The 18,560-nt window shown below is 39.7% G+C and overlaps 1 protein-coding gene across 2 annotated transcripts in view; it reads left to right on the forward strand.

Moving 5' to 3' along the window:
* Positions 1 to 18,560, forward strand: part of SDK1 (sidekick cell adhesion molecule 1) — a 358,865-nt gene that overhangs the window by 217,809 nt on the left and 122,496 nt on the right. For both annotated transcript variants that reach the window (XM_015876860.3, XM_015876861.3), the window contains exons 8-13: positions 1,638 to 1,721; positions 6,377 to 6,571; positions 7,733 to 7,849; positions 8,081 to 8,248; positions 10,299 to 10,401; positions 11,563 to 11,739. In XM_015876860.3, the coding sequence (XP_015732346.2) occupies positions 1,638 to 1,721; positions 6,377 to 6,571; positions 7,733 to 7,849; positions 8,081 to 8,248; positions 10,299 to 10,401; positions 11,563 to 11,739 (844 nt within the window). The remainder of the gene's footprint in view (positions 1 to 1,637; positions 1,722 to 6,376; positions 6,572 to 7,732; positions 7,850 to 8,080; positions 8,249 to 10,298; positions 10,402 to 11,562; positions 11,740 to 18,560) is intronic.

Raw genomic sequence — 18,560 nt, forward strand, 5'->3', positions numbered from 1 at the left:
AGACACAGACAAGTAAGGAGACCAAAAGCTTGGGGATCAAAAAGATAAAACTTTGAAACATGGAATGCAAGGAGAACATCAGACAAGGCTTGAAGGATGGAGTGGGATGGAGGAGCATACTCAGAATGCACTTGGATGCATTGCAGACGGCTCGGCAGTGTAGATGATCAAACATGTCAAACTGCATCCATCAGTGAATTTCAATTAAATGTTCGGCTTTCCAATTTGTTGTTTAGATTAATGCATGAGATCATATGCAATAAATCACAACTTATTATGTATGTTTATTAATAGCTTTATATTTAGGCAGTGAGGATCGATAATGTTAACACATGTATATTATTAGAATATCATAAATCACGGAACTCATTTTATTGGTTTTCCTGGATAAATGAATATTCAGACTTTTTTGCAACCTCACCTCCTCCCCATAAGATTTTGAAGGCATATTGATTGACTTTATTTGGAATGAATACAGAGCTGTAATATCCATTGGTGCCCATAAGAGGCCCCGATTCTGTACACTCAAGCAAGTATTTTATTGCAATTAGCGGGAAGGAGTGTATTACAGTGCTAGTGTTAATGATGTGTACCTACCTGCTGCTGTTCTGTTCTGCTAGTTGAGGATGGCAACACATGCTGTTGCTGTAGGTGGTAGCAGGAGAAATAGGGGAAATTCCTTAAATTGAAAATACAGTGTCTTCTTCTTACAAGCTACTTATGTTGTCTTTTCTGTGTTATCGAACCCTTAGCGGTGAGTTTGTCTCTGCTACCATAGAATTCTAGTTATAATCAAATAAAATGATTCTAAAAACAGTACTCTGATAATTACATCAAGCACACTATGACAGTTTTTAGCTACCATGATGATTACTGCAACCTTAATGCCTATGGGACTTCGACATGATGCTCTCCAATTTTATGCTGCATAGAAGAAAGAGTAACATGATGGTATACTGTACCATTGCAGGAATCTTGTCTTTGTTTAATTAAACGTCTAATATTTTTTCTTTAGTCCTGATAATAAAGTGTGGACTTTTATGGTTATTGCTATAACTTCAATTAAAGCATTAAATCTGTTTGCTTTCAAGAAATAAAACAGTTGAGAAGACTTTTTTTAATTATACAGCACTTATCCTGTGATGTTGGCTCTCTGACGTGCCACGGCACTTTATTTGACATGCTTCATGCCTTCATGAGGTGGAATTCAGTTTTGATACTGAAGCAAACTATCCAATAAAACGCAATGTTGTAAATATAAACCCTTATAAACCTCTTGGGAAGGCCTTTCTGAACGAAGAATTAAAACGTTCCATGATTCAGACCTATAAAATGAAAAGCAGTCCCTGCTCTGAGTATTAATTTGCAGTGCAAAATGCTAAATCTTACCTAATGTTGACTCGATGCTTTGGAATTCATACTCAGCAAAGCGAGAATTTGTTGGCTTTTTTATGATGCTTTTACTACCAAAAAAAAATCCTCCAAGTAGAAACTCAGACCAAAGAGACAGTTCATAATACACCATGTTAAATAAAATGCGTGCAGAACCATCATATGAATGTCATTATGTCAACTTTTGTTTTTCATTTTACCTTGGGTTTCTTTGCTTACTTTTGTTTGTTTCCTCTGGTCTGAAGAACCACCCTATTTTACTGCGGAGCCTGAGAGCGTGATGTTGGCTGAAGTGGAGAAAGATGTGGACATCCTGTGCCAAGCAATGGGTGAGTGTGCACATGTATTCAAACTGAAGTCAAAAGTATGTTTACCCTGTACTGAAGAAAGCATCTGGCATCTACTTTTCATGTTTTGAGGCCTATGCATTATTGTTAGCTATCACAGATCTCAATATAAGGTACGTGGAAGGCATTTGGCTTTGGAAAACCTGCCATAAATTGCTGCCTTACAAGCATAGGTCTTTGGAGCCAGTAGATTAGTTCAGGTAAAAGTGTGGTTGTGGAACCCATTGTTGCACTGCAAACAAACAATATTTCAGTAATTCCTCTTCTCTTCAAATTAGGTAACTTCTATAGCTTCTGTCAGTAGCTCTGACATTTAAGTGTAGATAAGAGTGCTGCAGAAGAACTAGTACAGGTGGTTTTTAATTGGCAGGTGTTTTAATTACATAAAGGCCTATAGATGTTAAAAATTCCAGCTTGGACTAACTGCTGTTTAAGATTTAGTTCCAGAGAAATAGAAGCACATCCTATTTTAGCACTCCAGAAAGACATCATGGTGTTGTGATTAGAGGCGCCTTGACTCTATCACTGAATTGCTGTGCGACTTTGACAGGCTGCTTAACTTTTTGGTTTCTCAGCTTCTCCCATGCTCTGTTTTGCAGGCGGTACACATAAAAATGGAGCCTTGAGCTCCTTAAGTAAAAAAATATACTGTATTTGTTAAAAAAAACCCCGCACCCAGTTCTAACTGACGGCTTATTTGGATGGGCTCCTTCTTCAGATCAGAGCCAAAAAATAAATTCTTGCATATTTATTTTATCTGCGTCAGGATTTAAATGTTGGGGTTTATTTTTGCTTTATATAGGAAAGAGTCAACACTGCTTTTCTGTAGGAAGCTTTGCAAACATGTTAGCACAATAAGGAAGCGTGCATGTAAGGATGCTCCAGCTGATTTGGAATTTCAAAAGCCTTTGATGAAATTTCTTATCAAAGGCACTTGTAGAAAAGAAACTATCGGGTTATAAGAGACAAGGTCTTGTTGTGAATTAATAGCTTTTTAAGGAGAACAAATGCTCAGTTTTCAAAGCTAGGGCCTGGAGTTCCCCAGGATTCGGAGCTGTTCAACGTGCATAAAGAACAGTAAGATGAGACTGTTTGCTGATTGCATAAAATTACTCAAAACGGTTGAAATTAAAACTTAATGCAGGAGAGTCATGAAGTGTTTGGATGATTTGAGCTGGCTGGACAGTAAGCTGGCAGGTAACGTCTTTGAGAGAGGTGAAATTAACTCTTTCTATCCAGAAATGGTGCGTCTTCTGCAAACATTGGTTCTCTGTCAAGCAGCGGATTGAAGTTCTGGGAAGGTGGAAATAATAATGTATGCATTAATAATGGGCTTGCTTGTATATAGAGTATTAGGCAGAGGCCTTCTGATCTGTTATTGCATAGACCTAGCAACCACCAGCATTTATAAAGAGGGTAAGTGTAGGTTGCTGATTTTCTGCTCAGACCAGGAGTTAGAATAAGGCATGTGGGGAGCTGCAGAGCTGCCCTACACCTTCGTTACAAATAGGAAGACAGATTGGATTTCTCCCGGCCCCATCAGGTTCTGAGCACAAAGCCCATTTGCTCAGGCTTTGTGCACCTTGAATGTGTGAGAGACAGATTAATTTCACAGTGTAAGCAGAGATTAACTGTAAATAAAATTGCAGCTTGCACAGACTAGCTTTATACTTCACTGTAATGGAGTTTCAATGTATCAGACTGCGCAGTAACCATGCTCTGCTGTATATCTTCCAGCACTTGCTGATGCTGCATGCATTTTCAATGGCTTTTCTTTTAATGCTTTTTTTTATTTGTTTATAGGAAGTTTTGGGCTGCAGGCATTGAGGGGGTGTCTGGGGAACACAGTTAATTGGACTTTAGTTCTACCTGTTTAGATAAGGAGATGGAATGATGTTTTTGGGACACCCCAGTTGTCCTCTGGGAGCTAGAGAAGACTATAAAAAATAAATAACTAAAATGACACAACGAATATTAAGAGTCTTTTATCCAGAGTCTTAAATAAGTGAAATTTGGCAGAGAGACAAACATCTGTTTCACAGATGGGGAAACTGAGCCTCGGCTTGCATAAAACATTTGCCAAGGTTACACAGAAAGTGGCACAACCCAAACCAGTCTGTCTCCTTCCCCTCCTCCTCCATAGCACCAGATTGATTTGTCAGCTCAACTTTGGGGGGTGGGGGGGGAAATAGAGCACTGTGTACATGCTGAGAATTAAGCTTATTTTACTTCATATTATGTTATTTTAGGCCACTCTGTAATCTCTCGAACAATAAGGTAGGATAGGATGGATAATGCTTGGAAAGGCATCGTCCAATATGTATTTAAAGTCTTTTCTTCTCTTCGTATTTTTTTGTTCAGCAAAATTTGTAGAGAGGAAAAGAAGCAAAATTCCTCGGAGGGTGGCATGAGGAAAAGCAGGGCGGTGGGAGAGTGGAGAAGAAAGGAAGCTGGTTTTAGCCATTTTTATAGCTAAAGAGGTAGTGAGATGATAAAAGAAAATGTGTACAACTTGGAAGACAAATCTCTCTGGGAAGATCACTAAAGCCCAAATGAATGCTGCTGACAGGCATCAGAACGCTTAGATAAGATCCTATTATTCAGACTCATAACTTTGAGTAGAGGAAGATATCCGTAACCGAAACGTAGAAAAATAGAGATGGTAATATTCAGTTTGTCAGCTGGGCTGGAGATAGGAAGGTGTATCTCACAGTGACTATGGGATTAGAAGGTTTGTTAATACTGTTAGAAGAATGGGATTTATGGAATGACACCAGCGTTCAGGGTTTGAGTGCATTGAATGAGGGGTTGCATTATTTCCTCTGTGCCCATCAAGTGATGTGTGGGGAAACTAGAGTTGCTATTATTTAAACATGAAATCATTTCCAGGATTCTCTGCATCAAGAGAACTATTCCATTTTGCATCATCTGTTTCTTCATTACTCAGTGATAATTTGTACTTGCCCGGGAGGATCTTCAAGAGATGAATAACATTCTCACCGAGAATTCTGAACAGGAAAGTTTGCACTAATTCTGTAGATGGGCTGCTGCAGGAAATTTAAATTGTGTCAATGGAAGCTCCTACACTGCATCTATTCTCTGTCAGACAATGCATGCTGCATCGTGGATTTCTTCCTGAGATGATTACCTCCCAGATTATGAGTATGTTTTATTATATGAGTGGAACAAAAGCATCGGAGGTGATTGTAGTAAATGATACAGGTTTATTAAAACAACAGCAGCAACTGAGCCCTCTTTTTTTCAATCGTTCCTTACGTTGTTAACGTATGATTTCCAAATAGTTAATATAGTTTTTGTCTGTAGAAAGAGAATATATCGGAACTTAACTTTGGGATATTTAAAATGGCTTCTCCTGTAGCACTTCCTCTTTGAGGACCTGAACTCATTGCCAACACTACAGTGAAATTCAATGTCTGCACGTGCTCAGTTCACCAGTGACATCTCTTAGTACTGCTGTGATGCCCTACTTGGCTTTGCTCAGGCAAATGTGACTCACCTCTGAATTCACCTCTATGGCTTTTCTATGGTGCAAGGAGCTGCTGTGCTTTCCTTATTACAAAGGAATGTGAAGCACTGAGGTTTAAAGTGATGTGTGTTCAAAAATAGCACCTGATTATGAAGATAAAATCGTGTTTGGGGCTGAGGTTACTTAAATCAGTTTGATACCCTTCTGATCCTGTGATTATCCAATCACATAATAAAATATCTGATCCCTGCGTAGGGCCGTTGGCATTCAGTCAGCTGGGGATTTCTGGGATATAAAGGCCAAACAGTCAGTGATGGGAGGAGCAGGGCAGGAACATCTGCAGACAGCAGTCCCAGCCCTCTGACGTCTCACAAAGGGAAGAGAATCCTCCACTGTCTGTGGATACTGAATTTACAGCTGCTTCATCCCATTTGATGGGCTGCAGCAAAACTGGAATTAGCATGTCATGATTTGTAGAACATGCACATGAAAGGAAACAGGAATAAAAGGGCTTGGATTTAGGGCAGGATTTTTGTTTCTCCTAATGTCTGTGTTTTTCAAATAAGAGGTGAAGCTTGAGAATGAATAAAAATAATAATTTAAAGCCATCTCATTGTGAGCAACATGCTGCTTGCACATTAGCTCAAACTAAGCTGCCAAATTAGAACTTGAATACAGTCATGTGAGCACTTCATCTCTTATGTGTAATTTGCCATTTCCTTTTTATTTTGACATCTTAGCTGCAGTAGCACAGAAAAATCTCATTTGGGATGGAACAGCCTTATAGACTCACTGCAATGTCACACTGCTGCTGTTTAAGTAGCATGATTCTGGCTTTCAATGTGAAATTGCTATAAATCTTATTTTCTAGAAGCATGAAATATGATTGGGTGAAGAAAGTAATTTGATAACATGTTTCCTCAACATTCCCCCTTTCACTGTTTTCCCACATGTTCTGCTGCGTATTTTTACCATTGATAATGTAAAATGCTGCCTCCCATTTATCAAAAGCAGCTTGTCAAAGTATAAATAAGCACTGTGGAAGGAAGGGATACTAGGGATATGGCCACAGCAGCACTGTGGGCTTCAGCTTTCTAAAGCATGTTGTGCAGATCCTAATAGTGACATTCTTCTGGGTTTTTTTTTATAGGTGTTCCCATCCCTTCCCTGGTTTGGTATAAGGACTCCGTTCCCCTCAGCAAGCTGCAAAACCCCCGCTACAAAGTCCTGCTGAGTGGGGGGCTGCGCATCCATGCGCTGCGTCCTCAGGATGCGGGAATCTTCCAGTGCTTCGCCAGCAATAAAGCCGGAGAGATACAGACCTACACCTACCTGGATGTAACCAGTGAGTAAGGAACTGGGATAGGGATACATGAGTTGTGCTGTTGTGTCTGTAGATGAGCCTATAGCCGTCAGGTTTCTCCACGCTCATGTAGTTTGGACCTTGATTTCTTCTAAAATGTGACTGTCCTATGTGTGAAATACCCCAACGTTTCCAGTTTGGCCTGAATGGTGTCTGCCAAGCCCTGTAGAAAACACAGAAGCTTGAGGCAGTCTCTTAACTCATGCTATGAAAATGAAACTAAGGGAAGAAGTAGGAAAGCTAACTGTAAGATGGTTTCCCCTCTCCTTTATAATTAAATGATTTGGTTCGACTGTGATGTAACTCTGCTTCATGGTTGTTCATGGTGTTATATTTTTCTGCCTTTTATCTATAACTATACTTAGCAGGGTAAAAACAAAGAAAAGTCAAGTTTAACATCTGTTTATTGGCCAAAAAGTCTGACTAAATGCTTTTGTTGATGAAATACACTTTTCACTGTGGGAGAATTACAAATCCTTATAGTCTCTTTTCAAAGCAATTATTAACAGGCATATATTCCCATAATATCTGAACTCCTTTTCAGGAAGCTATTTTTTAGCCCAAGAACAGTTTATACATACTGACCAGAATTTCTTCAGTCTGCAGAAACTACATCAGTTCAATATAGATCGAGGAAACTGCAGCAAAAAAAAATGCTGTAAAGTGCAACTGGGGGAAAATAAGAGTGAAAGAAATCTGTAAAATGCTTTGGATGAGACTCGGGTTCTAAATTCTTTTGGCTGACATTTAAGTTTCAAAGTTAATGCTTTTCTGAAGTTGCTTTTCGTCTTAAAGAACTCTGTTATGAAGATGAAAGAAAATAGTTTTGTTTATCTAGATTTCCCACTTTCCCCCAAACGCTCATTCAAAGCTTTATCTGCCTTTATCTGTAAGCCATCTTACTTGTACACGTGTAAGTGCTGATAGATTTTTATTTTCCAGGTAGGTAATAAACTGAATTAGGTAATTCCTAAGAGATGAATAATGAAAGGTTACAGTCACTGCTGAGAGGTTTTCATGCATTATTGTCATGCCCTTCTCCATGATCAGCTCTATAAAAGTGGGTGTAAAGCGGTCCATGATAATAGAAAAGGCATCTTTCTGATAACTGATCCGCTGAGATTTCAAATTGTTTAATTCTAGACATTAAGCCAGCATTTATACAGCCTCCAGAGGATACCACTGTGACTGAGGGGATGACTGCCATGCTGACCTGTGAAGTTTCAGGGGCTCCAAAACCTGCCATCTCGTGGAAGAAAGGTATCCCCTTACTACACTGTGGAACTGCTTGTTTTCTTGCCTATTCCTGAGATTCAGTAGATCCATTTAATCTTTTGTGATTTCTCTAGTTCTGTGAGCCTAAGGTTGTAGTGGTCCTGCTGTGAGCCAGTGGCCCAGATAGCTTGATAGCGTGTTTGGAAGAGCTGGGATTGCAGTGCCTCATCCAAGCAGCCTAAATTAATCGTGCTGCTTTTCCTTTCTGTGTTTCAGGAAACCAGATCTTAGCCAGTGGCTCAGTTCAGATTCCTCGTTTCATTCTTCTGGAATCCGGAGGGCTCCAGATAACACCTGTGTTCCTTCAGGATGCTGGCAATTATACTTGCCATGCAGTCAACTCGGAAGGAGCTCTGAATGCTTTTGTGATGCTGACAGTGTGGAGTAAGGACAATGCTTTGTTTAAAGTCTATCTTGAATCAAGTGCTAATCAGATTTTGGTGTATGACCAGGAAATTTTCATACCTAGTTATGCTTTTCTGATTAAAAAAGATACTTGTATAATTCATTGGTGATATTGTTTTAGGAAACGTGTCACAAGTACCCATTTTGTTTTAGAAATCATAGACATAAACTGTTAGTTTTGTGAAAAGTTGTGTATTTCAATGGAGCATCTGGTCACACAGTTTCACTCTGGTTTTGCATTGGTGAAACTTGCCTTCGTCTGCATTGCAAATCTGCCCTTTTATTTTGTGGATTTGGCTGTTTGCAAGTTGCTTTCTGCCTCCAGCAGTCTGCAGGCAGTATAGAACAGCCCATGCTGTTACAAAGGCTGTGGCTACAGATACAGTGGATGTGATTTTCCTCCTAACTGTGCATTTCTTTGTGACCCTGGGCGTTGTTGGAAGCTGAAGCAAAGTACAGCACAGTTCTACTCACTCATGTTACAGATTGGCATGGCACAGGGCAGCCTGTGAAGTGATTTAGTCTTTCATCGTTTGCCCTTGATCTCTATTTTTCCCCTCTGTTGGTGTAAAAAATTGAATCAGTTAGGTTCCCCTGTATTACCATTAAGTGAGAGGCAAAATAAAAGTTCCGTGTGTCTGATCTCAACCAGCAGCTGAAGGGTTAAAGTGCAGTGTGTGTGTTGTTGCTAATGGCAGGAAATAATGATCCTCGAGCTGGGACTAAAAACAATTAAAGACAATGAAGATGATAGTGATAAATACAGAAGTACTGAGTAACTCTTTTCTCCTATACTTGAAGTACAACCCTGAGGCTGATTATGCCGCAGATGTGCGGTGTGTATTGGTGTGTATTTGACATCTGTTAATCCACGTTACATCAGTAACATTTTGCCTTTTGAACTTGGGAATACCTGAAAACCATACTGGGAGTAAATATAAAGTGCTTTTGACACGTGACTGTTAGATTTATACCTTATTGACGACATCAAGTCAGGATGTTGTAAAGTGATTGACATCCAGGTGTATGAACAATGGAGATCCTTCCTGTTAATTCTCAAGGGAGTGATTCTAATATGTGTTAAAGATAGTTTCTATTCATTGATACTGCATTGAAGGGGAAGGAAGAAATGTTTATGACCTAATACTTACATAAAACTTCACCAATGTAAAGCTGGAAGGCAAACATAGGTGCATCAGGAATAATGCCAACATTCCATGCTTCTGGGTGTAGCTTTTGATTTTGCTGATGATTTCTTTTTGTGCACAAATGAGATCTCAGTAGATGCTGATTATCTCTGTGGAGAATTGGGACTGATTAACATTATCCACATATCTCCTCACCCCTAGTTGTCTACCTGCTCCAGATGATGCTATCTGCTGGTGCTGCTCTGTGCTGAGCATAACAGAAATCTTTCACACCAGATTTGGTTGCTGTAGTTACAGCAGTTTTTGTCTTCTGTGTCTCCAGGAGGTGCTTGAATAAAGATGTTTTGAAACATTTAAGTAAACAACATATTTCCCTACGTGAAAAAATTCAGACTACCAAAAACTCCTCCTCTTTATAGAATGCCATTCAAGCTTTCCTCTTTCTGGATGTTTTTTTCTAGTATCTTTTCCTTTGCACAGATTTTCCTTGTTTTTGTTTTCTCCACTCTAAATGGTGTGAGTTGTTTTCTGACAAAATGCATGTTTTGATTCATTCTTAACGTGTTATAAACATACGTGCTGCCTTAGGACTTCAGGGAGTTGCCACAGAGGCTTCCCACAAAGACAAGTGAGAGTCAGTGCAGCTGTAGCGCTGCTGACTCCGACACGTGCCCTCTGCTGCCTTTGCCTTCTGCACCCCACAGCGTACAACCTCTTCTTGACACAATGACATTAGAGGCAGCGGAGGTTTCATAGCAAAGACTTGAAGAGGAATGGCCTGCTTGCTTTGAATGACAAATGTTCGGTTGCCTGCTCCCTGAGTGAATATCCAAGTCAAAACGCTGTAATTTCACCTGAACTATGGCTTGTGTTCCTTTCAGATCGGACTTTCATTGTTCACCCTCCTGAGAATAGCACTGTGATCAAAGGAACTACAGCCACTCTGCGATGTGAAGCAACTCATGATCCTAGAATTTCAATCAGGTCGGTGGTGTCAGTTCTTGTTTGTGTGGTTTATCTGAGCTCAATTTTATAAGCTATATGAATAGCATTAGGTGAAAAGTTTCAGGACCCCCAATTTTAACACCAGACCCCTTATTGCTGTATTATAAGGTTGTACACTGTATCATTAATCATATAAATTCCATCTTCCATTTCAGCCTTATGTATTATTTACAATGAGCTATGTTCCACTTCATGACTTCAATACAGCCTTCCATGATTTTACTGTCAAGGTTAATACACTATCAATAAAAGCAACTTGTCAGAAGCTGATAGTTAATGAGAGTAAAAGCCAAAGAGAAGGAATAGGATTTCAAACATGCCTACATTGCGGTGTATGAAAGTAATGCGTGATGTGCCCATGTTCTTGGAAGCAGCTCAATAACTAGAGGCTATATTCAGCTTTTACTGCATAAAGGGGAAAAAAAAAGCAACTTGTATGAACTATTAACATTTGTACTAAAGCATCTAGAGGAAGTTCACCATTTAAAAATAAATTTACCGTGAAAATGTATGTAGACTGAAAGCCAAATTAAAGAAAATGCAAGGAACAGCTTGGAGGGTGTCAGGAGGGTCAACTGCAGAAAGAACTACAGAAAGAGATATAAAGATGTAAAAAATGTTATGTAGAGATGCTTAATTGCAAGACCACAGTCTGTACACTTATGTGTGGCATGTTGCTATGTGTCTTTTAAGGGATGATGAACTGGTGGACTTTGCCACAGCGGTTAAAGATGTTACAGATTCTATCAGAGTAAGGTTGATGGGGTCTTTGCAGAGCTGTGCCAACACCTCTGCTGTTACCCTTAGTAGTATAATTGATGTCGCAGCTTAAAATGCTGGTGAAGGTAGACTTGTGAAACTTGGATGCTCATGAGCATGAGCTCTTTTCTTTTTAGAGCATGCGGTATTGCTTACAAAATGTATCTTGGTTGTAATTACGTTTCTTATTCTGTAATTGCATTTCTTATTCTGATCACTGATCTAAAGTTAAAATCTGAAACAGGCACTGTTCCTAAAAGTATCCATAGTGGCCTGCCATTTCTAATTTGCTATTACAGAGGATGGTATCTTGCACAGTTCAGATAAATGTACTTCAAATTTCTTACAAGTAATTACTAACTATAACATTGTAATATTCAGGTATGTTTGGAAGAAGGACAGCGTTGTAATAAATCCATCCAGCAGTTCCAGGATCACAGTAGAGAAAGATGGAACCCTCCTCATCAGCCAGACGTGGTCGGGTGACATCGGAGACTATACTTGTGAGGTCATTTCTTTTGGAGGAAATGACTCCCGAATGGCTCGACTAGAAGTCATGTGAGTATTCCATCTTGAAGACAAGGCTATGCTGGTTATCAGATACCCTTGTGTGCTTTTTTAGGTATTTATTTATTTCAGTGGGACTTTAAGGCTTGTGAATTGTGAATTAAATTGCTTTGAGATGTCCTCCCTTTTGCATGCTGCTGTGCTACTTGGGGTTTCAAGTGACTGAGTTTCAAGTCATTCGGAAGTTACTTCCAGTTTAATGTATTTCTCTGCATCATGTCCAATTGATTGGATGGTTGAGCTCGGGGGATGACAATAGTTGTAGTTTGCATGAGGACCAATAATAAGTGGATGGGATTACAATGGAGCATGTCCTGTTCAGCATCTTCATCAGGGATCTGGAGGAGATGTTGGAGTGTATACTCATCAGGTTCGTAAATGGCACAAAATGGATGGAGAACCTCAATGTGAGACCATCATTCGTAGGGACCTACATAGGCTGAGAAATGGGCCAACAAGAGCCTTACAAAATTCAGCAAGGACAAATGCCAACTCTACATTTGAATAGCAGGTTGACCGCAAAGGTTGGAGGTTTTCTAGACCAAACTGGATAAACTGGTCTGATTTTATGGCTGGCCCCGGGGGGGTTTGGACCAGAGACTTGAGGCCACTTCCAACCTGAGTCCGTCTGTCATCCCATGCTGTTGGACTTTCACATCAAGCCCAGGTGCTGGGCTGTGATGCCAAGGTTATAGGAAAACATTTTCCTCTTTTATTACTCTTTCTCTCTTAAACAAACATAAATATAGCTGGTCCCTGAGCAGATATTGCTTATTTTTTCATTCTCTTTAGACGCAGAGTTGCAGGGAAAAATATTTTTACGTATGCCTTTCTTTATTCCTAAGAATCTTTAAAAATTCAGTTAAGAAAAAAGAAAATACTTAAAGTACCCTTCGCTTCTGAAAAAGGATTATAAAAATGACATTGCATGGTTCTGTATTTTCTATTTCTGTCATTCCACTGGAGCAAAGTAAGCTTCCATTTTATTTTTATCACTATAAGCAACAACTGCGATTTTGGTCCATGTGTGGAACAGATCAAATGAGTAAGACGGTGATGTTTTATGTAGCCTTATTTTTTTTATTATTTGAGTAGTGCCACATGCTTTAATTTAACTCAAATTGCATCTGTTTCTGCTGGTCATGCCTGATGTCTCTGAGAAGATGGCAACTTCAGCTGTTGGCAGAGTAATGAGTTCACATCAGAGATTTGCTATGCAGAGCCCCGTTTGATACAGCGTTATTCTGACAGTGCCAAGGCAAGATCAGATGCCCGTTTGCAGAGAGCGGTCATACATTCTTTCTCTAATTAAGCACTCCTCAGCTCTCCTCCCGGAGTGCATTTTACTGCTGGTTTGAATCCAAGAGCAGAAGACAATTCAAAATATATTGCTACTATATAATCATACTTTCTTTTTCTCTGAAGCTGGTTTTAGTGAAGGGCAGAAAATTATGGAGTGTAGACAGGAAAGAATGTTAGAACCTGGACATTGACAGAAATGTGCCAAACACTTCTGCAGCTTAATCCTAAATACCAAAAGATGTCCTGTGTGATGACCCACTATAGCACAGCAGATGTATTTACTCGCAGCTTCCTGTTGACCAGTAATAGTTTTACATTCTGTAAAACTCATGCTAGAAGTTAACCGGCATATTCCATGTGCCTGTCTGCCCTCCCTGCACTCAGCTCTTTGCAGCTCTGCTGGCTCTCCATGCCCCAGCGCTCTGCAGCTGGCTCTTCATCCTGAATCTCTGCTTCCTCCCATGTTCTGTCGCTGATGGCTCACAATCTGTCTTTACTGAAGGATTAAAGAAATATATCGGACCCACTCCTGTAGAGGACTTCAGTAACTGATAAGTCACTCGATCATACATGGAAGTGTGACATTTTATATCAAAGTGGTACTGCAGGTAGTGCAATAATGCCAAAAGCATTGCATTCCTTTGCAGCTTTTGTCATTATCGTTTGGCTCAGCAGCACAAACCTGTGAGAAATAGAGATACATGATACAACAGAAGTGAAATGAGGAAGAAAATATGTAGAAAGGAAATGTCAGAAGTGAAGCTTAAATTAAATTCTAGCTAGTGTACGAATGACAGATCTGTAACATTCCCAGTTCTCCCAGATAATTCTCTTGTGCAGAACATTAACAAACAGGGCATGCACATTTCCATCGATGAGCACTTACACTTCAGTGCCTTGAGTAGCACTAATGTCAGACAAATGTTCAAAGGAGGCCTCTCAACCAATTACAGATTGGAGCAGTCTACCAATGGATAATATTGTAGCCTACCTACCTCCATCTGACAGCTCTGATTGTCTCACCAGCCTTTTTCCCCCAGGACCTGGCATATCCCTCCTCTACCTCTGGGCACGTAACAAGAAATTTTCAAAGGCACAAATAAGTTTGCTACTGATTTCTATTCAAGCTGATTCAATTCAAAACCATTGACCTTCAGGGTGACCTTCAGTTATTCAATCTGTGAGTGGTTTAGTTTTCTAATCTGTGGAAAAAAAGGAAAGAGAACTTTTTCCTCCTTTTTCTTCCCTTATTTGAAGACAGGCTTGGGGGAAAAAGGGACCATTTCTAGCTAGAAGAACACAGACTGATAGCACAGTAGAGTTCTAGCACGGTATACATTGGTAGTGCAAGCAGGACGGATCATTTTTCTCAGCATGCCTATGAAGAAATAAGGTATTTGAAACTGAAAGCCAGCAAACTAATGAAGAACTTGCTAAAGTGCAGCCAAAGGTTACTCTGCTCATCAATTTTGCACTGATGGTACTTGGGCACAGAAACTAATTGCTAGTCAAGATACTCTATTCATTCATTTGTCTTCCCTCTAAATGTGTTTATTCTTCATGTACATCACTTGATTTGATTTGCACGAGGTAAAACATTCACAAGTGATGTTTCTCTCCTGTAAGAGATGGATTTTAGTTGTTTTTGGTTTGTTTTTTTTACTTATTTATTGCTCTGCTGGTAGATCTTCTCAACTGCAAATACAGAAACATTTGCAGATGATGAGCTTGTGCTTCTCTTGCATTCTTCCAATTCATAAGATTAGATTCTGAAAATAATTGTATGTATTGAAACATGCCAACTCCATTTAGCTCTCTTTTATGTTCCTACAAATACTATATGGGATGAATACATACAGAGAAAATAACGTTTGTTCCTGGAGCTACATAAGCTGAGTTATCACAGTGTATCACTCTCCTGACAGGAAACACTGCAGTTTCCAGCTCAGAATATCCTGAGGGTTCTCTGTATATATGAAATATTCAGAATTACCACTATCTATGCCTGATGATACCTGCTGCTCAATATCTGCCTCTGTAGTCCATAGTAAGGGATGTCTTTGTTGTATGAATGTGACTGAGAAGTATGGTAATGCTGCATTGTTGGAAAATCAAAGCCCTTTACAAGCCTCTGTTATGTCACAACATTGAGTAAAATCTTTTAGGCTCTTTTTCTATGCAAAAATATGGAGAGAACAATGTAATATAAAAATAGGCAATTTATTCCTGGCAGCAAGTTCATCTTCTTTCAGATCTCTTTCACCAAAGAACTATTATCGCTCTGTCTTCTTCAAAGGCAGGAGAGGTGAGCTAACCAGTTATAATAAAACACACTGTGTTGCCAAGAATGCATAGTAGTGCCTTTGTCAATCATTTAAAAAGGAATTCTGGTGTTGCTTTTTTTTTTTTTTTCCCAGATATTTGTAATTGATGCTTCTTCCAAATAGCTTGGTTACTAAACAAGATCAATGAGAACAATGCAAAGTAACAAATGAAAATGATGTCTCATTACAAACCTATGGTCCCACGTCCCTGAGCTCATCTCTTTTCCTTTTAGCAGGCACTGAAAGCAGGAAGGATGTCAAACTTGAAAGTACATTATTCCTTTGTCACTAAAAAAGAAATCTTCTATTTATTTTTTCCAGGCTCTCAGTTGAGGTGTTATCCAAGAAATCAGGTTTACCGCTGAGTTTAAATACACTTGATATTCAGAAAGAAGTACCACCCAAATATACACTTGGAAATACAATCATCTGTTCACCAAAGGGCTATCAGAAATGTTGGTGTTTCTAGTGAAAATAAAGCATAAGATTCAAGATCCTTTCCCAAGACATCTGTAGGCTTGAGCTTGCAGAGGCTGCCAGAATGAGACAGGAAACAAATCTGTGTGCTCTGGGCTTTGGCAGGTGTTTAATTTCCAAAGTCCACCTTGTTATAGGCGTGCAAGAGACAAAAATCCTCAAAACTAATCGATGCTTTGCAGGAATCAATCCTTCCAAAGTTTAAAAATTGGAGAGGATTCCTCTGCAAGAGAAACTGGAAAGTCCTGAGCAACACATGATGTGTTTCTTTATTTAAAATGTTATAAACTTTTATGAGCAAAGCCATCAAGGCTGAGAGCTTTGCTAGATTTCCTGCCTCAACTTCTTAGCAAATTATCAGGTCTAGCAGATGAACCACCTGCTCCCAAGTAGAACTTGTACTAGGGACCTGATTTAGGAAGTCATTTACGAAGTTGGAGCAGGGCTTTTTATAAACTGACAAGAAAACTTGTTTAATCTCCCTTGCCTTTTTAGTAATCCTCTCTTCAGTCACAGTCTCTCTAATTACCTGCTGTTGGACCATTTTTTTTCTCAGAAATCTCTCCAAACCGTGTCTGGTTTATTTCCCGTAGCAAATAGTCTGTTTTAGCTAATTTTGTAAAACACTGTATGTGTTTGCTGAGTAAATTTTTCAGCTACCCTCTGGCAGTGATGAGCTGCCTCAAAACGTTAGTTTCTGTTTTGAACACGTATCATCTGTAAGTAGCGAATACTTCTCTCCTAGATTGTCACAATGGCTTCATGTTCTTTTCGTGCAATTTTGCCGTTTTAATTGCTTTGTCAGAGCCCCCTCAGGTCACTTTGGTGGCTATGCCATTAACCCTGGGCTTATCTATCAATTACAGATTTCAGAAGGGTCTGGATATGGTTGTTGCGATCATATGAAGTAAGTCACAAAAATCTTGACTCCGTGCAGCTCTTCAATATTAGAGGCCTGAGACCTTAAGATATTGGAAAACCTGCATATATTTCCTGTATGGGGCTTCAATGAAAGAAAAAAGAAAAGAAAAATAAAACAAAATAAAAGAAGGATGATAATGCTGGATCGTTAGCTCCCAGCATCTGATCAAGGGCTGCTATGTGCCCTGTATGAGAAGTTGAGCAGTTCTCATCCTAATGAAGACTTGAAATTACTATTTCCTAACAATGGCTTCTTGAATGTTTGCAGCAAGAAAAAGTAATCTTCCTAAGAAAGAAGCAATGATCTGTTTTGGGGAATGTGAATATTCATGGTGGTGGTACAAATCTCATTTATCATCTGTTCCACGTATGCAGTAGCAAGTGAGAGGGGAACAATGTGCAAGTGCCTGCTAAAGTAGGAGCTGCTATTTATTAATCTCTGCTTTTGTATACTACAGGGAGAAGAGTACACTTCTGTGCTGGAAAGTCTTTGTAGTTTTAAATATTTATTTCTGTCCAGGTGTGTTTCTTAGGCACTTATAATGTCTGTCTTGGGGGATTTAAATCTGTAAGCGCCATCTGTTGCTGTTCGGTGTGGACGCATATGGGTAAAGAATATGATATTAGTAGAGATAGGTGTGCTGTCTGGCTGCTGCAGCTCATGCTGTCCAGTCTGTGAGCAGAAGCGCCTGTTTCTATCACGTTGCTGACAGATTGCCATTTTGTGTCAACCTAACAGAATCATCAACTAAACGCAAATCGTCAGCAAAAAAAAAAAAAAAAAAAGAAAAAAAAAATCACAACCCACGTTTAACCTGAATCTGTGGTTTGAAATATGTGAGGAAGGGAAAGTCTGTTCTCTCAAAGTCTTCTATTATTTGTGCCTTGAGAAAAGGTTTGATTCGTGAGATCTTTCACTCGTGTAGCCTTTTCCTTCTGTAGTGTAGCCTCTGTCTAATCAACTGTTGGTTCAGACCTTCTAAACATACAGGAAAACAAGATTACCCAGTAAATGCACACCCTGAAAACATCCTCAGCAGATTCCAGCAGTTTGCCCCATTGTTGAAGGAGGAGTTCCAAGAGAATAGGTTTGCAGTCAGCTCCCTCCTGTCCATCCCTCCTGTCCATCCCTCCACATTGCTCTCTGTGAGCATTACCTTCTAGAAGAGCCAAAGCCACAGCCCGACACTGAGCTCATCCCACTGGGCCTGGTGATAAATGATGTGGAGACTGCAACTTCTCTGAGCCGTCACAACAAGAGGTTTCAGTCTCCTGCGGTAATTTCCTTTGCCAGCTTAATCACGAAAACATTTTTCTAACCAGCTTGCTCAGGGACATGATGATAAGTTATAGCGGAGGTTTAGTGTTTATTATAATTTAATGTTTCATTCAAAATTAAGGAGCACACGCCTGTAGTCCCTGTGTAAATGGCCGTATCTTAAACTTCACTCCATGCTTCTCACGTGGCTTTCTCTTCTATTTTGCCTTGCAGGCCAGCTGCCCTTCTGCTTTATTTTCATGTCCCCATCTTCCCTAAGCTGGCATATCCAAAACTTGGCAGTACTCTGCTCAAAGTTTGCATCTGTTGAGCCCATTCACGCTCTTCTCTCTGCCTGATGTTCCCTCTTATCCCAAACTGAACAGATATCAGCTGTTTCTGCATCAAAATCCAAGCCTGGATGCTGCCAGCCCTGACCCAAGTGATACCTACATTTGTAATCAGTGGAGAGATCAAGGTTTCATGACCAAGCACTTGAATGTAATTAATAACAAGATCCTCTGCCCCCA

The sequence above is a fragment of the Coturnix japonica genome, chromosome 13 (assembly GCF_054131305.1).
Source record: "Coturnix japonica strain WE chromosome 13, WE-NBRP24, whole genome shotgun sequence".
Lineage (NCBI taxonomy): Eukaryota > Metazoa > Chordata > Aves > Galliformes > Phasianidae > Coturnix > Coturnix japonica.